General features: G+C 47.8%; 2 protein-coding genes across 4 annotated transcripts in view; one reads left to right on the top strand and one right to left on the bottom strand.

Annotated features, from left to right (window-relative positions):
- Positions 1-26: 26 nt before the first annotated feature.
- On the bottom strand, positions 27-1154 carry mrps33 (mitochondrial ribosomal protein S33). 2 transcript variants are annotated; one of them, XM_084701587.1, is made up of 3 exons: positions 1014-1154; positions 618-834; positions 27-509 (listed from the first exon to the last, which is right to left on the bottom strand). In XM_084701587.1, the coding sequence occupies exons 2-3, from the start codon at positions 830-832 to the stop codon at positions 404-406; spliced, it is 321 nt and encodes a 106-aa protein (XP_084557713.1). In that variant the 5' UTR covers positions 833-834; positions 1014-1154; the 3' UTR covers positions 27-403. The 2 variants fall into 2 exon arrangements, with proteins under 2 accessions (XP_084557713.1, XP_084557712.1); XM_084701586.1 differs by having other exon boundaries at positions 966-1145.
- Positions 1155-4158: 3004 nt separating this feature from the next.
- The window catches only part of tmem178bb (transmembrane protein 178Bb), a 56656-nt gene continuing 39868 nt past the window's right edge, over positions 4159-20946 (top strand). The window contains exons 1-2 of one of the 2 annotated variants that reach the window (XM_084701988.1): positions 4159-4326; positions 4796-5493. In XM_084701988.1, coding sequence (XP_084558114.1) covers positions 5112-5493 — 382 coding nt within the window. In that variant the 5' untranslated portion in view covers positions 4159-4326; positions 4796-5111. Of the gene's footprint in view, positions 4327-4561; positions 5494-20946 lie in introns of those variants that run through there. The other variant, XM_084701989.1, reaches the window with a different exon arrangement.

The raw sequence follows: 20946 nt of genomic DNA, 5'->3' as shown, positions 1-20946 counted from the left end.
GGTCATGAATGCATCAAAACTTAACATTTTGCACTCAGAAGTATTTTATTTTACATGTAAATGAATGGTTTGACCTTAAAGGGGAAACGGCTTTTTAGAATGATAAACATACACTGATACAGTAATGTCTCTATGCAATCAGAGGCACCATGATCAGATTAGAATGAGCTGGATAAAAAAAAGAAGATCAAAACATTGTGAAATATGTGTACACAAACCTTATATTGGTCAACTGCAAACATATGCTAACAAGGCATGCATCGACCAGCTGTTAAACATCTACTAAGTCAATTTGACCCATCATTTGAGAATGACTCCTGTCCTCCACAATGAGTGTGGTTGTCAGTCATGCCATTACTCTGGCCCTTCAAGGTAAAACAATAGTCCAATACCAAAGTTAATCTTATTTTTTCTTGGTAGCTCTCTTTCCTTCTCCTTTCTTTGGTTTTCCCTTGCCTCGTAGTTTTTTTAGGCGCCGCATTTCCTCCTTGAAGTCCTCATGCTCATCTCTGTAAAAGGGGAAAATATGGTTATTGGGGGGGTGTCTCCATTAAGGACCAACACTGGGCCTGCATCCAACTTAAATCGTGTTTAAACACATTAAGAGATCTAGTTACCTGAACAATCCCATGAACCTCAGCTTTTGTGTCAGTGCATAGTAGATCTTGTGCTGAGGGTACCATTCGTAGACTTCCTTCCTCTGGGCCATGGGCTGCTCTTTGAACAACTGGACAACCTTCATGGAACTGGAATCCGTGGAGCGCACCACGTCCCCAAAGATGCGTGCACTGAGGCGCGCCATACGTACAGCATAGTTGGACAGATTGGCCATTGCTGGAATGTACAGAGAAGAGCATTTGCCAATATATTTAGCAAAATGTGAGTGATGCCCATGCTGGCACAGGATCCCACAACATTGAATGACAAAATGGCACACGGACTGTGGCTACAAAGCCAATACGTACCTGTATCTGGTCAGACAGAAAGTCCTGTTATATCAAATGCATACACACCTCTAAAGAATGAATCCACACATTGAGTTTCTGTTTTACGAGCTTAATTGTTGTTTTAAAGCTACGTAGGCATACTGCTTAATGTTGTCTTTACGCTAGCAAGCTAACCTTCAGACATGCCATGAATAGTTTAAAGCGTATCGACCGAATGAACAGATGACTGCGCAGACGCAGGTCGCAGTGGTTTGATTGGTGTTTCGTTTTGCAAAAACGTTTCTAACTAAATATTTTAATATAGCATGTGTCTTTTGTACAAATATATATTATTTAATTTACAAAAAAGGCGTTTAAATAAAAAAAAATACACAACTGAAAAAGGTATATTTGTTTTGATGTACGTTGACCACATGGGATCTAGCGAGGAACAGTCCGACGCCGTAAACAATCCGTCTAACACAGTTACTTTAGATGTGTTTATATAGTTCCATTTAAATCTTGATGGCCTGTTTGAACGTGCAAATTATATTATGTTCCACATAAACGTTGTTATATGTATTTCATAGTTTAAAGTGATTTAACGTTATTTTAACCTCTATACTTTCTGTGATTCAGCCTTATCTCATTGTTTTATTTTGTTGTTATGGTTTTGAGTGTTAATTCAATATACATTTTCACTAGTTGGGCCATCTGGCCATTACAGTACACCTCTACTCTGCTTGGATTTCAGCCTGGCCACCATGTATCAAATGGGCAGTGCAGGCTGTCTGATCACCCTGTTGGTCATGACACACGTTGAGTATTCTCTCTGTGGCCTGGATGGGCCTTCTCAGCTCCTCACACTATGCATGGCCGCATCCCATCTTCTTCTGGACATGTCCCATATGGACCTTCTTACCATTCATCTCATTAGCTTCTGATGCATCCCCAGGCATCATGTTGACACCAAAGACTTTCCTTGGCCTTTGGTTTATGTCCTCCATCTCCTCGTCCAAGTTGTAGTTTGGTCTACCCCAGGAGGGGGTTCCACTGAGGGCCCTGACTGTGATACCGATCGTTCGGCCCATGACCTTGTCCAAAGTCATACTTTGTCCAGAGCATGTCTAATTTCCAATGGCTGCTGATTTTAGACAAAGGCATACCCAAAGGAGTAATGTTAGAGCTGAGAGGATAGTACACCAAATTCCTTCGAGGAACAAAAGGCAATGGGATGCTTTAGCACTCGCCAAATCTATAAATTAAATGTATTCCTCAAAAATCTTATTGTTTGGTATACTGACTATAATCGGTCATGGTAACAGTTAAATCAGACTGATTTGACAAGTCATAAAAAGAGAGATTGTGACAGATTGTGACGTTTATAGTCTATATGTTATACTACCACAGGATGGCGACAAATGCCAAGAAATTGTGAAACGGCAGCCAGGCATTGTGCCCAACTCTGTCTGCCCTGGTGTGCCCCAGCCCCATACACCCACAGCATCAGAGCTGATCATGAAAACATTAGAGCAATGAGTGGGTGTTCAGAGGAGCCTGACATAATGTTCCTTAGCAAAGTATGACTCAACTAGCTTGGCATAATGATAGAACAAGTGGACCTCACAGCAAACACTGACGGACAAGTATGCTATAGTTTCTAGAGTAGATGGCCTGCTACATCACAAGCTACACAATTGAACAAGGCCAGAGTAAGGAATATTGATCCTCGTTGCTTTACCACAATCACACACGCATGCACACACACACACACACCCACACACAAGCACGCACACGCACACACACACACACACACGCACACGCACACACACACGCACACACACACACGTGCCACTCCCATTGTTAGGTGGAAAAAATCCGATTTCTTCTAAAACTGTAAAATGGGGAGACAGGCATTGACGTCACTACGAAAACGCGCTCAGTTTTGACAGCGGATCTGTCCACTAGGTGGTGATCTGTTTAAGGGAGAGGTTCAGTGTTAACAGCCGCTCCCATCAGCATTACGATCACGTCCTATCTCCTCCACCAGTGGATGTATCCATTAATACAGCGCCGACGATGAAAAAAAATGAAACAAGATAACAAGTACACAAATAGCTATCGACAAATTGGGTGCATTGTATAAACTAAATTAATTTTCAAAGTGTATGTTTAAAAATGAAAAACTGTGGGAAATAACTTTTCAACAATGCAATGTCTGACTTTAAAAAGTGATTAGTAATCTGCAAAGTGTCACTCAGACTGTCCGGACGCAAGACAACCGCCGAAAAAAACATTGGCTACAGTGTAATATTGTTGTCAAAGTGATATAATTATGGAGCTACCCCCACACCCAAATAAATAAATAAATACATGTATTATAATAATGTACAAAAAATACATAGAAAAACATGTAAAAAATGTTTCCAGTTTCCAAAAAGTATGTATAGGTGGGTGGGTAGGTGAAATGTAGGGCTACCACGTGTATAAGGTTATGGACGCTGCCACAGAATAAGGGCAGAACTACGTTTTCTTTATTGAGATGCTAGTGTTTTCTTCGCCAGGGACGATAGATACATTGACAGGCAAAGTTGATGACTCTCCAGCTGTAGGCTGACTCATTGACAGGTGGGCACCAGCACTCCCATAAATTATTCAGGCATGCCCGCACACTTCCACATTGCAATTATTGTATGCGCAGGAGACAGTGGTGTCAGTGTTTCCAGAGGTCTATTCATTTATTCATATAGTCATAAACAACATTAGTTTGTATTTCTCCATACATCAAAATACTAGGCCTAAACGTCTCCTCCTATCTACTCTTATCCTCTTCGTCTCATAGTGAGGGTAGGTCTGAACCAAAGGTCCAAATTACATTTTGAGATATTTGTGGGCGGGTTGACAATGTGTCTGGTAAGCATATTACCCACAATAAGATTTAATTAATAAATAAGCAATATGTGACTATATAATTTATTAAATGCTACAACACATTTGATTAGCAGTCATAAACGATGGTGGCTTGAAGATGCGTAAATAAAAAATTAATATCAGTGGCTCGCCTACATGACATCATCAGATTGGAAAACCTAGGCTATATAGTCAAGGCTTTTAGCTATTTGTAGGGTAGCCTATACTGTTTGCACCAACCCACGTGATATTGCAGCCTATCGCATTGTAGTTTGTTTTTTTTACAGCATTTTATCTCGATAATTTTGTAATGAGAGCGAAGGCAGCTGCCACGTCAAACAACATAAATTGAGAATTGCCAACAGCGCATGTCAGTATAGTGAAGAAACCTCTTCGAGAGGCTAGCTGTGAATATTTGAACTCCCAACACATAAGGCTTTAGTTTCCGGTTGCGTTTGGAATAAATGAGATAACTAAAGCATTTAAGGCGGTGAGTTGCATTGCTAGACCAGACATTTTTACATAATATATTTCGGCCTTATTGGAAATAAATAGACATACGGAATGTGAAGTAAATACCCAATGATTTTCTTTATAAACATTACCGCGCAATTGCCACTGGTTAGTTAATGTAAAGGTGTGACAGCTGTTTTCCATTTACTCTGCTGCGCAAATTAGTTTGGGTAGCCATGCTTTTGATCGAACATCAGACTGCCTTTTTCAAGGGTGGGGTGGTTGTTTAAAATCACAACAATGCTCACTGAACTAACACAATACAAATATACATTTTATAACAAGTAGAACATGGTAATAAAGGTTCTGGAGATGACTTAAGAATGTTGGATTCAATTTGAATAATAGCCTAATGGGCTACGTCGATCAGCTGGCTAATGGTGTTGATTTAAAACTGTCTGCATGGGTTTGAACATCCGTCCCTATGGTTGTCTCCCCCCATTCAGGCAAATTGCATGGGAAGGGCAACGGATGGACGTTGAGCGAGGAATGAGATAAGCATCTTTTCACTCGTCGAGTTGTACCCGCGCAGCTGCAGCTCGCTCTCCCGCAGCAGTAAAGGCTTCGCAGGACATCATTCGGCGGCTTAAACGAAGACATTGCCTTGTGCTATCTAGATTAACTTCAATTGTATGTCGGCACATCAACGATGGTATCAATGTTGGTCTCAAAGGGTGATGTAAGCTGAATTGTTGGATGCGGTTGCACGCAGAGGACCTGTCCATATGCTGAGGTGCTGATGCGGCTTTGAGAGAAGCGAGCATGGCTGCCGGGAAGTTGCTGCTCTACGCCGGGCTCTCCCTCTCTCTCTGCGCTCTGGGTATGCTAGCGGTGGCTATCTGTTCCGACCACTGGTACGAAACGGACGCCAGGAGGTATAGGGAACGGTGCCGAAGTTTCTCCAGCCGCCGAAAGGTCCCGGGCTTTATTTACATCCCAAACAACAGTCTCCCGTTGCGCGCTAGCCGATCCAGGCTGGACCACTGGGAGGAGAAGCTGCTGTTGGCTCGCAATCGACGGCAGCTGTTCGCCATGAGCGCCGCCGACGAGTGCAGCAGGCAGTACAATTCTACCAACATGGGACTGTGGAGCAAATGTCATCGACTGGGCTTCGACCAAGATATTGAAGACCTCATTCGGAAAGGTATGAAAGAAAGCTTAAAAAGCCTAATGCTTTGTTGTGTACATGTTTGGTTTGTAAACCTCGAACAACCAATTGACTATATGTAAACTATAAGATGAATTCACATGCTGTGTCAATAATTATGCCATCGTCCTAATCACCAAACAATATAGACTACAAGTGATTCATAATGCATAAAGCATAATTTTGAAACATAGCCTTTTCCAAAAACACAAATTTGCCTGTGGCAGTTTGCTTTGCATATGACATCTTATCGTGCAGAGGGACACTTTCATTTGAAGCAAATTCACTGTGGCAATGCACGACTACTGCTTGGTTTCCAGTCAGGTGCCTCCCTCTGAGTCCAATGATGTTCGCCTGACCCTCCGAGTGTAAACGATGACGTAACCGCTCTGTAGTCAAGGTATAGCTAACCTCTGCCTCACGAACGTGAAAGACAACCCACACAAACGCGTATGCACGCGCACCCCCCGCACCCACAGACATACAGTATTCATAGTGGCACCCCCCCCCTCCCCCCCGTATGCACACTGACTCGCTCGCACTAACACCAACCTCATCCTTCATAATCTTGTCACATCCTTTTGACAATCCAATAAACCTCGTGGGGCAGTCACCTAATGCAGACCTAATGTCATTAAGGTGCCACTGCCAAATGTGTACCCTATTGTCAGATCCGGGACAAGGCCCTCATTCATCACACTGTTGATCACGGGAGGGGGGGTGGGGGGGGCACTTGTGTCGAGAACATGTCCTTCTCTGTGGCTTGGCTGGCACGGTTGCCCGCACGCACGGTACTGTCACCTGGCCTGGCCGGCTGGCTGGCAGGGTTTGGACGGAGGTCACTGTGGAGCGCTGGTCCGTGTCCAGCCAGCGAGGGAGCAGGCGTGTGAGGGATGAGGCCGGCTGCAGCTGTGGCTCCCAGTGAGGATGGTGCGCTGGCCTCCCTGACCCACCATCTGCAGCAGGCAGCCCTTTAGTGTCCCCGGCGAGCTAATGAAAGCACACACAGTCTAGTCGGATCCATCGAGCGCCTATCCATTCAAAGGGCCCCCATTCAATCAGCCTCTGCTAAAGGGATTTCAAGGATAATGTAAGGAATAGACTATTCTTTCTATGTAGGAACGGGTGGGTTGATTTGTCTTGTTCTACGAAATAAAATAGATACCACTGTGTGAAATTCTGGAAACCTGCCATTGCTGTTAATTGAATTGAAGATTAAGGGAATCTGCACCCTTAGTCTGATCTGGTTTTGAATGGAGTGATACAGTAGCAGACCTGATCTACTGATCCGCCTGATCCATACGGAGAGCTTAGATCACAATGCCCTTGATCCTCCATGAAAGCCCGAGACGTGATATAGTCAACCTGCCCAGGGATCCAGGAACTCAAGGCAGGGTTGCGTCCAAGTTTGACGTGCCCACGCTGAACGACGGTGGAGCTAAGCGCACACTGAGCTAAAACGCACAGTCTAACAGGTCGGACTTATCCTCTGGGATCTGATCAAATCTACAGTGCGTCACCATCCAACGCGTCTTGAAGAAACCCTATCAATCCTGTTCAGTGTCCGGTGGTGAGATGTGGAGATGTTGAAATGACCAAATGAAGGCTTGGGTAGGATCAGTTGAAGGATTAAGATCATACGTGTCATGGAACGCTTGTTGAGCTCATCGATTTCTTTTCTCCATAGATCGTCTCGGGTCAGGCTCCTGGTCAGATTGCGGTACTCCCTCACCCAGATGTGGGGATAGCTCTAGATAGCTCTTGCTCGTGGGGATTACGGTTCAGTAGGAGCCTGTGTTTTTTGGATGGCCCCGGCAGCTGTGTGTGCTTGGCCAGATCAGCAGTTGCCCCGCTGCTCCTCTCTCCTGGGCGTCCTCCGTAAAAACGACCCTCATCCCATCCTGAATGGGGCAGCAGGCAACTTGGAATGACAGTCGTTGAAGGATACAGGCACAAGCCTTGTCACCTGACTCGTTCGCTACTGTACGTGCCTGCACTTGTGGTGAGCACAATGCAGGTGATATTGTGTTTGTGGGTAGGTGTGTGTGTGTGTGTGACGTTATTATTCAGACAGCTGGTGTATGTTTGCCTGGTTTCTGCTGACACGACTGGACACAGCATCTTTGCTTACCCTGCCGGAGCAATGCCTCCCTCCCTCCCTCTTCTCTTGTCAACTGCTGTGAGGAGAGGGGAACGTGGAAGGATGAAAGCAAATAGGAGAGAGAGATGTTGGTGACGAGATCCTAGATACTGGTGTGATATCTTTATTATGGTCTGAGGATAAAGAGAGAGAGAGAGAGAGGGAGGAAAAAGAGGAAGAAAGAGGGGGGGGGGCATTAGGAAAGAGCGGATTAGGCGTAGAGGAGCAGAGAGCGTGGGGGTAAGGCCCCCCCTTGTAGTGGACCATCTGTCGTTGCAGTCCCAGGGGTGGGAGGCGGGAGGGGGCGGGGCCCTTGATCAAGACATTCACAGCAGATAGTCCAATCAGAGAGCAGGGAGCACATCCTCTCGGAGACTGGGGCCTACTGTCAGTTTGAGCCTGGGATTGGATTACAACGCTCCCCAGGGATCCATGTCCTCGCATGGGAACGCTAAATTGGACATGTTGGGAGGGCAAAGCGCCTCGCTGGTGGTTCACAGGTCCCCCCTGTTACTGAGAGTATAGTGAGGCTTCCAGTACTAATCGAACAGATCCCTCCCGCCAAGTTGCGTTGCCTGTACTGCTGGGATTCTCTTATCACTGTCTAATCCAAATGCATTTTTAATGAAGTGGTAGATGCATCGGTTAAATCTCATGACAAACAACAACTAAATCACATGGAGTCCAGCTACTATAGACTTACTGTGTCTCGTTGGGGGCTTTAACCTATTTACATGTAAAGCCTGGGCTGTAGAAATGCACTTAGCACAGAGGCCTTATCCCCACTACGGATAAATCCTTGTATATGTTGTTTTGCTTCATTTGTTGTCATCTCTCTAACAAACCTGAAAACCGGCTGAATTATTCGTCCATCCATCCATTGCCTGGCTGGTAGTGTCCTTGCTCTGCCTTATTAGTCTTTGCACAGCAATACAATGGGAAGACGCATAGTAAACTCGCGGAAAATCAAAGCATTTTGGATCAAAGACCTCAAACCATGGCCCAGTACATCTAATAAGATGCCCACAAAGCAGGATGTTCAGTTTATCTCCCAGACAATATGCTCCCCCACTGTCTTTTGTCTGCCAAGCGGTCATTTGCGTCCGGTTGAAAACCAGATTTTCTGTGCCGAAACGAGCTTATTGCTTCATCGCCAGCGGTTGAAGGCATCGGGTTGCGCCCCCATATTGGATGGGCCGCATGATCACGAGACGGCAAAGTGTGTCCGTCTCCTTGATTGATCGTGTTTTCTCCATCTCTGCCCCCATTCCCGAGGACAAGGGATCACAGGGAGGGGGGGGATAGGCATGCAGGACCGATCGATACGCGCCAGTGTCATTTCCCCATCACGCGCTGTTGAAATGATGCTAATGCCGCCATAACTACTCCATCGACGGGCGGGCTATCGACTCCGCTGTGGGAATGCGAGAGGGCGGCAGAGGCACCCGAGCGACCGTTGTCCGCGCCGAGCGGAAACCCAGCGGGGGGGGCGGGGGGAAGGGGGGCGAGGCTGCCCTAGCACAAGTAGCACAGCCTGGGGAGGCAGTCAGTCATCGCATCAAGCCCATCTGACGAGCCTGTCTACGGGCGGGGTGGATGTATGCATGTCCAGAGAGCAAGAGAGAGAGAGAGAAAGAGAGAGAGAGAGACGGGGAAAAGAGAGCGAAAGGGAGGAAAGATGAAGCCCAATGTGGAAATGGACCGAGAACATCAGCAAGTGTGGCAGGGCGACGACGAACCCCCCCCCAAAGATGATTAGGGTGGGGAGAGATATGAGGCATGGTGGGGTTTGTCTCCCTTGCAGTCACGAAGTGGGCATCCATGTTTCATGACCCGACACTGTACTTTTTCGGGTTTCCCTAGAGGAGCTGTTCTCCTCCCATATTGGCTCTGTAAATACGGAGGTGTGGGGGGGGGGGGGGGGGGGAATTGGAGAAGGAAGAGAAGCGCAGAGACGAGCGTAGGCGGACGGCTTTACAAAGAGCGTGGAGACCCCGAGGAGCCGCTGCATTTAGTTGAGGCGCAACACGCACCACGAGCATGTGCACACTTGCAGTACATATGAGCATGCATGTACAAATACACACACACACACACACACACACACACACTGACACGGCTCAGGAGAGCAGAAAACGTCCTCCCATGTGAACATGTCAGGAAAACGAACAGTGACACATGGAACACATTCACGCATGCCTCTTATTTGGGTTGTTTCCTATGACCTGGCTCTACATTTTCGATCGCATTCAACATCCTTGGGACTGGGTGTACACGCACACACACATACACACCATCCTTCAATTTGACACAGGTTAGCCCTGCCTGGTTAGACTTTTCCCATGGCTGTGATTTGTCTTGTGACAAAGGTGGGGGGGGAGGGGGGGGGGGGTGGTGTTGGAGTGGAGGGGGGAGGGGTTAGGCGTGGTCGGTATGCCAGGCGTGAAAATCCTGCGCTGGGCACCGGGGCGGGCACGCGTTGCCCAGAACCCACTGTGCCACATCAGCTGAGATGGATGCCGCCTGTTTGGCCAATTACAGGGAGAAGTGGAGGGTGGAGGAAGGGTGGTGTAACAGCTGCTCCAAGTGGACGGCTATGACTCTCCTCTTCCTCCTCCTCGCTGCACTGCCTTTTTCATCTTCGCGCACGCTTGTTTGGATTCACTCTTTCGACGCGGGGCATCATAGCTGCTTTGTCTGTCGTATGATCTCTCTTTCTCGCTTTCGCCGACCCTCCACGGGTTCCTCCTCAAAGGAGAACGGCGGAACGTGACGGGTTCCTGAAAACAGACGCGGAACCCGTTCACACGCGCCATTGTTCCCATTCATCTGTAAAACGGTTCGCTGACTTGACACCTCTCAGTCTCACTTGGGTGACCATAACGAGCGTGACCATAACGAGCGTGACCATAACAAGCGTGACATTTGACTGGATGGTTGACAGTTGTCCGGCTCTTTTTCCTTGATAGTCATCGACAGAAGGGAGATGGGGGGGAAGATAAATAAAAAAAGATGAGGGGGTGTTCGTGAGACCTCGTTAACAACTGTTCTGTCACATACGGCCCTCTTCATCACTCCACAAGCTTATCTCATCACTGGCATTCTTTGCTGGGGGTCAAACCGTTAACCTGGTAATCTATTTTAGTAAAGGCATTCGACCTCGAGTGTCTTGTGTCAATTATTATTTTTGATCGATCGGTGGATCTTCGCACCATGTGCTGTTTCAGTGAGTGAGCGATGAGACTCACATCGGGCAAGTTTTGGGACAGTCACTTCCCTCCAGTCATTATTCAAGGACTTAGCCGTCTTCCACACTTAACACTGATGATGCCTGAAACAACAGTTCAATACGGACTATTCTAATTGCGTGGTTTTGGGTTGAATTTGGCCTTTTTGATTCTGCATCGATGGTTCTGTGACTCTTCCACAGGAGTAGGGGTTTGCTGCCAAAGGCCCCAAATCCCTCCCTCCCTCGCCTCATCAAGGGCTCATTAGAAACCCTGGACCTGCCTGCCCAGAGAGATGGTATCAATCAGGCCCTTTATTCGAAATCAGCCCAAAGACTGAACTACTTGTTAGAGTAGAGAGGGATGAGGAGGATGGAGGGATAGATGGATGGACGAGGCAGTCACTGAAGGGACTCCACTGAAGGGACTCCACAGCTGCAGCTGTCTTCTCATTGCAGTGGACAGAGGGCTACTTCTAACTCCTTAGCCGGACAACATCGCCATTTTTTTCCCCCATAGAAATGTTGTTGTGGTCGCTCCATTTTCCTCCAGTCGGTACATTTCGCTCTCTTGCTCTCTCGTCCTCTCTCTCCCTCTGTCTCTCTCTCATGGAATGTACTACTGTAGCAGTTAAGACGACCCAGCTGCACCCAGCAATTTTAATTAGAAAACTGTGAGAAGAGGCTACGTGACGTCATAATCTGAGAGGGAGAGTGAGAGAAAGGGAGGGAAACGCACACCCTCATCCCTGGGTTTGCGTAGTCATGGTAACACGGCGCGGCCGTTTGACAGATGTTATTTGGGTGGACGGTGTTGGCAGTGGGGCAGAGAGAGAGTGAAAGAGGGGGGGGGGGGGGATTCAGTACGGGTGTTTCTTCTCGAATGTCAGGAGGTGAGAACAAAGACCTTATTCCCGGGCATGACGACAGGAGAGGAAAGAGAGCCTTGAGAGAGCCCCTTGACGAGGCCCGTTTGCCTTCAAACACTTCATCCTTTTAACCTTGCTCTCCTCCATGGCTTTAAGTGAAGCATTGCATCTTAGCTTAAAATTGAAATAAATAAAAACTCTGCAAACGCGACCGGCGAACATGATATTCACCGTCCAAGCGGTACGAAGTGGGCCTTATACGTGCCAACGGACCTCCACTTGCTTCCCTCAGCAAAGCCAGTCCATTCGAGTTGCAGCACGACACCCCTCGCTACCTGCTTGAGATTGTGGATAGCTCTCGCTTGGTCCCCGCCGTGTTTTGACTGTGTGTTCAGGGGGAAGGAACGGGTCGAGGGAGATGAGGAGATGGAGGAGACAGGCTCACACGGTGGACGAGGATGCAGGGAGACGAGCCGTTAAGCGGAGCGAAGCGTCACTCTTACCCAGGCTAGGTTCCACCACCTGTCTGTCCAACACAGACACACACACACACACACACATACACGCGCTCTCCAGACATCTAAACACATGACCTTGCATGAAGTAAGCAAAGCATACAACATTTGCGTTCCAAACGGAGACCGCTTGCGCCAAAGTTACTCGCACAGGAAGGCGCACAGGGGAGTAGGACACAAACACACACAAACACAGCCACATCCAGTGTTCTGGGTCTGATTCATACACTCTGAGCTGGTTTTAATTAAGGGACCTGGCATGTGCCTGAAACTGAGCAGGTCTCTGAAATGGCTTTGACATTTGAATGACATCCATTTCTCTCTGAATAATTGGATCAGCCCTCACCGCTGACAGCTTGAAATAGGTGTTGAGCCCCTCCTCTGGATTCCTCTGCAACTACCCCAGCTGAGGCAGCAGCTTCCCCCACAGCGGCCTCTGTACGTCACATGCACACACACACACACACACACACACAAGCTCGATATGTGCTCATGTACTCCAAGACACACTGTCACCATACATGTAAAGAAAAAGACACGTGTGAATGCAGACCGACAAACACCACACAAATGCACATTTGGTCACAGTGTAAGTCCTAATGCATGCCAAATATTTACATTTAGTCATCTAGCAGACGCTCTTATCCAGAGCGACTTACAGTAAGTACAGGGACATTTTCCCCGAGGCAAGTAGGGTGAAGTGTCTTGCCCAAGGATACAACATTTTGCACGGCCGGGAATCGAACCAACAACCTTCTGATTAATAGCCAGACTCCCTAACCACTCAGCCATATGTTGTCACACTAATAGAAAACGTCTGTTATGCTGGTTTAGATTGATGTTATGCAGAAGTGAGTGGTGTTTCTTTTTGTTTGGCTTATCTTCCCACAAGCATAATTTGATCTGGCAATTGCTTTCACTTTGTTTTCCTGCTTTACGAAATCCCGTGTTTGTTGAGTTTATTTAGATGACAGAATGCCTGCAGAAACCATCGCATTCTATTGAAGCTTCTGCAAATATTTGGTTTCGAGTCTCGCCGTGATGAAAAGGCTTTGGAAATGCCCAAGGACTGACTTTTGTATGGCGCGCCTTCGAGGTATGAAGTCAAGCTATGAAAAAGCCTCCCACCTCAATGGCTTTGCTCAGATCTCCAAAGTCCTTTTGTTGGAGATCCACATTGAAATGTTGTCTGACAACCCCCCCCCCCCCCTGTTCTGGAAGGTTCTGACCTTATGGTTGCTCTGTATTGAGTCTCAGGTTATCGCGTTCTCCCTGCGTATTGTTCTCCTCCCTCTAGATCTCTCTCTCTCTGCCTCTCTCTCTCTCTCTGCCTCCGAGCCAAGAAGCCGTGGAAAGACACGTTGCGAGTCCCCGAGACGGGCTTAGATCTAGCGGCTCCCCCACCCACCGAGCCCCGCTCTCCCCCCGCCCCTCTCTCAGTTCCAGGGTGGTGTTTGAAGCTACTCCGTCAGGGGGCTCCCATTTCCAACCACCTGTGTTTTCGGCGCTGCCTTCGCCACGGGCCAAACATTGGCTCAACCTCGCCCAGCACTTCGTTCCAGACAACCTTTTAAAAATTCCTTCTTTTGCGCACACAAACTCAAGGCCTCCCCCTCCCCATCACTTTTTGTTTTTTTACTCGATAGCACAGACTCTGAGTGAGGTGTTTGTTCCCCTCCTACCATTTCTCGCTGACATGATACACCATTTTTACAAAGTAGCATTTTCATGTATTTTTTGTTTGTCATTGTTGTAGCAAATGGTGATGTCACTATAAAGGGATGCCACTGTTTGCACTCTCACCTGGATAGGTGAGGGAGACATTCTGACTGACATTTTTTTTTTGATGTTTAAATTCATTGCGTTGGGTGGATTCCGCAGTGCATCCAGCAAGGGGAAAACATATTAAGAATTTGTGTATTACAAAAACATGCATTAAAAATGCATTTAAAGTCTACTGTAGATTTCCTTTTTCTCTGTGAGAGAGAAAGGAGAGAGAACCTGTCATGGACACTGTTCTCTGAAGCAGTGGAAATCTAGTCAAAGAACAAGACTAACTTAGCAAAGCCTTTGAAAGTGACCCTGACTCCAGAAGTGTTGGGCATAAAATTGATATTTTGGGGAATATTTGGGAGTTTCGTTTCAAGTTTGAGCTCCCTCTCTCCGCCTCCCTGTCTCTCTCCTCTCCAAGCTATTTCCTTAACTTTTCTTCAAGGTTCAGACGGGGTCTGTTCAACTCACTGCATGGTCTATTATCCCCTATGGTCCAGAGCAGTGAAACAAGTTATCATCTAGGTATTGAGTTGGGAAGGAGCCAAGGCTCTGTCTTTACAATTGGGTTCTCCCTGCTATCTGTTCATCACACAGGAAGCCTGAGGGTTGAAGCTGTGCAGTTGTGTGTGTAGGGCAAGATAGAGGAAGGCTAAAATGCTAGCTCATCCATTTTCGCTTGGCATAATAAACATTAAACCGATGCATACCAACACTACACAGAAAAGACACCTCAGACCATTATATAAGGCTTTGCTCCGAATGATAACGGTGACAACAAAGACTCTATTGTTGCTGGCTCTTTGGGTAACAGCGCAGGGCATAACCAAAGTGTTGAGTCAAATTATCCAAGCGCAAAGTCGACACAAAAAGTGAATTGGTTGTTGTCGGGGCACTTTGTATACTTCTGAGATTCTAGTCTCTTTTGAAACTGGGACATTTGGGATAGATTGTGTTTTGGGAGTGTAGAAAGAACTCTTTTCTCATGTGGACCTGAAATGGCTGAACTTGGTCCCCTTTTAGTGTTGTCAGAGCCAGCAGTGTGTCTATAGCAGCAGCTCCCTGCCTCCCCCTCTCTGTCTGTCTGACCCCCCCAGCCCCAGCCCCCCTAATAAACCAACAACAAGCCGCCATCCATCAGCAGCCATCATCATAGACTCGCTTTGAAGGGCTTCTCGTAAAAATGACTTCCATGGGGCGGGCTCAGCTGTAAATCTGACTGTAATAACGTGTATCGCCACGGTGAGAGGGAGAGATGAGGAGGAGGAGGAGGAGGAGGAGAAGAGGAGGAGAAAGAGTGAAAGGACTGAGGGGAATGGGTTGTGTGTGTGTGTGTGTGTGTGTGTGTGTGTGTGTGTGTGTGTGTGTGTGTGTGTGTGTGTGTGTGTGTGTGTGTGTGTGTGTGTGTGTGTGTGTGTGTGTGTGTGTGTGTGTGTGTGTGTGTGTGTGTGTGTGTGTGTGTGTGTGTGTGTGTGGGGGGGGGGGGGGGGGGGGCAGTATGAAAATACTTGAGTTTGGGAGTTTGGAGGAGATGGGAGGGTGGGAAAGAGAGAGGGGGGGGAAGAGAGAGAAAGAGAGGAAAGGAAGGAGAAAGAAGAGAGATGACATTCTTGGGGAGTTGAGGCAGTTCTCTCTCATTCCGGAAGGTTGACGAACGAGAGAGGCTGATAAAACTCTGCTTCTCATATCACTCTGGGTCCGGCTGCAGCAGAGTGCCCTCTGGGTAATTGCCTTCCTGCGGGGATACTGCTGCTGTTCTCTCCCTGATTCTCTCTCTCTCTCCTTGCCTCCCATCCCTCCGCTCCTTCCATTTCTGTCCGTCTGTCTTTCTGTCTAAATAATGTGCGCTCTCTCTCTCACTTTCTCTTCATGAACTCCCAACGCTCGCATTCACATTCTTTTCAAGCTTCTCCATTTGAATGGTTCAGGTCGGGATCCTTTAGTCATTTGGATGCTTAGGTCGGTAGGTCAGACACGTCAACTCCTGAGGAATATCACCCTAGTCAGGATGGGAAATCGACCGAAGGTCAAATGGTCAGACCAGGGTCTCAAATGGGGCGCTTTCCAAGTCAATCAGTTAGAGAGAAGCGGATCTGGGCTCCCTGCCTTGGAAAGCCTGCTGAATTTACTGGGCTTGAATTGATAAGAGGCCAACATCCATTTCATTTGGTCCGAATCCTTGTTTACTTTATAGTCACTTTCGGGGAGCTTCTATCCTCCACTTTCATCACAGGCTGCAAAGACCCAGGCAGATAATCAATGGAAGTACCGGATGGCTGGCCAATTATCATTTCACCAAATAATCAGGGTGATTATCTGTCCAAATAACGAAATGAAGTTCCCCTCAGAAGACTGCGGGCATCATGCGATCTGTAACATTTGTAATCGCACGCTAAAATGTTTGTGGCTTTCGCCTGTTATCTCATTCAGAGAAGGCTCAAAGGCCTAAAGGGGGACCTTGCCTGCTGTGTGATTGCAGCATTACAACCACTCATTTGTGTGATGTTGGATAAATCACCAATGTGACATCGGGCCAGACAAGGTTCCCTATCGCTTATAACACATCGCTAACCTGATTAGCAACTCCCTGCACACTCTGGAAGTCTGAAGGCCTAACTGGGAGGGTGGGGGTGGGGGGGGGGGCGGCATCATTATCTCTCTCCACGCAGAATCAGGATTAGAAAGTTTGATCAAAATTTCAGTGATTCAACCTGGCCTTGGTGTATTATAGATTTCCTTTATCATCCTGCGTCCCTATGGCGACAGGGTCTTTTGTTAAAGGCTGGAGGGATCTCGTGCCAGTACCACCAATGCCAACGTGTGTGTGTGTGTGTGTTTGTGTGGGGGAGACTATTTAGTGGACACTCTGTAGGACTACTTAGTGGGCACACAGCACAGAAATATTGGAGCGGGCACACACACACAGACACATGGGCACACACGCACACCGAACACACACTCCTGGTTCTACAAAAGGACCTGCAGCGCCTGCAGGATTCAAACTCCTGCCAAGTGGTGTCAGTGTAGCGGTGTCAGGTCGACTCAGGAGTCTCATTACAGACACCTAGCCCTCTTCTCCTCTCTGGCCTGTCTCAGCGGTGCTTTCAGGTCTGAGGCTGTCCAGGCACTTCACACACACACACACACACACACGTACACACACACACTCAGAACATGCTCGCACACTTAGCGCGAGCGCATGCATGCACGCAGAAAGACGAGGACCGGTATGACCTCACTGCTCACTCTGTGGCGGGGGAACGGCTTTAGCCTGTGACCCAAATACGCCGACTCTCCTGGGCAGAAACGGGTGCAGTTGTTCAGTCTTGATTATGTGGCTGAAGGATATTGTTCAAATCTGGAGAGTCACCTTGAATATTTGAACGTCATTAAAAAAAAAGGGCTTTTTCGATGCGCTTCTGTCCAGTGTCTACATCCTGTGTTGTTTAAGGGGGGACTTCAAAAAAGGCTAAACAATTGTTTACCAATGTACCAATTCTCTGTAAACATTAAATATTCATATTATTTGTTGGGGGAGAACTTAATAGGATGTAAATGTGTCTGTACCCAATTGGCTTATTTGCAAGTTATCTGCATGCACATCCCACTTTTTATTTGCTGTTGCAAAAACCTCACATCCAACAAATAATGTAACTATTCCATATGCATCGTGGAATAATGTGATGCTAAAAATACGTTATAAGTCGAGCACATTAGCACTCTTCAAAGCACATCTTATGCAGTGACATCCTTCCCTGCCCCTCTGCCTTCAGCATGCCAGGTCTTGACTCATGTCAATGGGGCCGGACCCCCCCCCCCCACACACACACAGACACACACAGACACACACACACACACTCCTGCCCCTCATTTGGTACGCCCCACAGAGTCAGGTCCCAGACCTTGGCGCCTTAATGGCAGACTCCAATTGAATTGCATTTCCTGTCATTGGTGGTGGGATTTCTGTTAATGCAGTATGGGAGTCCGAATGGGGGTGGGGGCGTGGGGAGCGGGCGCGGGGGAGAGGGAGGCGAGGGTGTGATCAGATGTAATTTGCGCTGTGCAGCATAAAACATGAACCAGCCGAGGGAAATTAGCAGATCGCTCATGAGCACCTCCGCTGTCTTCTGCACCAGTCGACAAGGCAGAGAGAGGGGAGGGCTACGGCGGAATATTCCAGAGAAACCCACAACATTTGGGGAAGAACGGAAAACATAGGAATGGGTGTGATACTTCTCCTTTGGGAATAACCTACATCTAATAGTTCAAATTTCAAGGGCGAAATGAACTGTTGTAGGCCCCTACTGAGATCATGTTTGGTGGAAGTAATGGTAAAAGTATGATGGAAGATCTTTTATTTGATATTGAACCCCTAACTTGCATCTAACAGACACTCAGACTTCCAGGTTGCTCCCAATTATTACCAATGACACCCGACAGAGATATCATCTTAGCGTCTCTAGAACAACGACTTATAGAGCAAGCAAGCACAGATACCAGGGTTTTCCGCAGCACTTTTCAGTTAAGGAGGCCGCCTGAGCAGCACACACCTGCCGCCTTAACTACGTAAAAAAAAAAAAAAATTCACATTTTATAGCGATATCCGCCGTGTTACTTTGTCTTGTTTTCTCCCTTCCATTCCAAAACGCCAGTCTCCCTTCTGATACGGGCCGTGATGGGGGAACTAAGCAGGAAATGTGCTGTGCAGCACCTATAATGTAATTATAAATGAATACATTTGCATGTCTTTTTTTCTGAACCCCTAGAGGTAGGATAGACATGTGCAAAAGTCAACCTATTTTATTGCCACCACATTCCAAATAACGACAGCAAACGCTGTCAAAGAATGATGGTAAACAGACTGGGGTGTTATTGCAAACGAAATGTCATTCCGAGTGGGCCCACAGCTCACCTGAGGTATCAGTCGTGTATGACTGTGGCATGCCTCAGACCCTATGGGTGTTACGCAGACCTTTCCTCCGCCGCCTGCTTGATATTCCCGTCCACACCACCTCCCACTGGTGGCAGAGAGAACCGCGTCTGCATATCACCTCAACTATAATTACCCTGTCGCTCGCAACTTTGGAATAACAATTGCGTAATCAGTCATATGATTGGAAGGAGTGGTGTGGGGGGGAGGGGTGGAGGAGACGAAACGTCAACGAGAAGGACAACAAAGCAAGGATAGACGTTGGAAGTCGCCCTCGCCAACGGCAGCCGCACCACCGGGGCAACACATGAGAGGGCGATCGTTCATTTAACGCCGTGTACTCCCAGGGAGCGAACGAAAACGTCTCTCTGTTTTTATTCAACCTCATTTTACACAGCAGAAAGCTATAATAATTGCGATTAAATCAGTGTGCAGCGTTCAATTTTTTTAAGGCCTGAAATGCTATAACAGCAACTAAAGTGCTTTATTTGTATTTTTTTGAGGGGGGGAAATGGGAGTTTAACTTCAGCACAGTCAGGAGAGAGGGTATAAAGGGTCTTGATTAATCTATAGGAAACCCGCAGCCAACCCTGAGGCAGGAAATACTTCAGAGGAGGCCATTTTTCCTTCCTAGTTTTGACTGAAATGGGGTGGAGAATTGAATGGCTGTTTTTCTTGTGTTGAAACCAAGGGTAAGAAGACAAAATAATCCCCAACAGTTCAGACTTGGGGAGGTTTTCATGAAAAAATATATTTTTTTGGAACCGTTGCTACTCTTTCGCTCGCTCTCAAGAATGAAATGTGCATCACTGTATACGGAAAAGCTGTCATTCAGCCAGAGTCCATTAAAGTTTCATCCTGTTAAATATGGGTGATCTGCTGAGCCTTTATCCTAATACTAGGCATCCTTTTGTGGTTTCCAACACCCCCCCCCCCCCACAGCCCTATGGTTTGCTGTGGTCTGCCATTTTAGGTGTCCTGTCCCGTGCAATTGTGTCAGTTCCCCGTGAGCAGCACGCCGAGACACGTAGCATGATTGCTGCCGGCGGGTCCCCACTCCCCGCTCTGCTCGCTCTGGGAAGACGGCAGGAAAAGGATATCCTCTCCTGCACGTTTCCTCCTCGCAACGCCTCGGCACCGAGGGAAACAGAGATGGGAATTAAGGCCGCTGTGGCTTCATTAATGTAAAAACATTCGCGCTCCAGGAAAGCGCAGAGAGAGATGTAGCTTTGAACAACACGGCGCCTCCTCCAGTAGCCGTCCCACAGTACGGATGGGAGAGGGAGACGTGGTGTTAACGGGACGCACGGCCAGCGTGTTTTTGCAGTGGAACTGGGGGAGGGGGAGGAGGGGGGTGTATGTTAGGAAGATATGAGGAGGAATTGTGGACCAGCGCTGTGAAGGAGTGTGGTTTTTTTGTTGTTTGTTTTTTATGTCTCAAAAAGATTAGATGTAACAAGCTCAGTGTCATGTGATGGAGTGTGTGTGTGTGTGTGTCTGGGTTCCTTTGGGAGGCGGGCACTAGACTGTGCTCTATGGAAATGAGAGGATGACAGACAGGGCCACAGCCAGAGTCCGGGCCTTGGGGCGCCGACTCCCGCTGCCTCCCAGACAGATTGATTGAACGGCCGTCCCGTAGACCTCGCTCCTGAAAATCTACCGACCGATCGTTCAATCAATAGGGGGGGGGGGGCGACTCCGGGTCGACGGGGCCAATTAGACGTCTGTGGATTTGTGTTTGCTTGTGTCGAGCCGGCCTGGGGGCTTGCGGGTGGCTGTGCGCGCGGTGTGCTTTGTTTTGAGAGTGTCTGGCGCCTAGGTAAGGCCCAGGCAGAGCACGTGAATTCTAGGTCTGTCACATCCTGGCGGCGGGGGGGGGGGGGGGGCACACATTCACGTCTGTGCTACTTGTTGTTGTTTCTTCCCTCCTCCTCCTCCCTCACTGCCTCACAATGCCAGGCTCACACCCCTAAGGGTAGTTGGAGCTCATTGGCATATCT

The sequence above is a fragment of the Hypomesus nipponensis genome, chromosome 7 (assembly GCF_054491055.1).
Source record: "Hypomesus nipponensis isolate SF chromosome 7, ASM5449105v1, whole genome shotgun sequence".
Lineage (NCBI taxonomy): Eukaryota > Metazoa > Chordata > Actinopteri > Osmeriformes > Osmeridae > Hypomesus > Hypomesus nipponensis.
The sequence above is the reverse complement of the archived record's forward strand: the minus strand, read 5'-3'. Positions and strand labels throughout refer to the sequence as shown.

Excerpts from the sequence above, each read along its gene's own strand:
- mrps33 (XM_084701587.1), bottom strand. The coding sequence starts at position 832 with ATGGCCAATCTGTCCAACTATGCTGTACGTATGGCGCGCCTCAGTGCA. Across the intron at positions 510-617 it reads AGGTTCATGGGATTGTTCAG|AGATGAGCATGAGGACTTCA; the intron begins GTAACTAGATCT and ends CCCCTTTTACAG.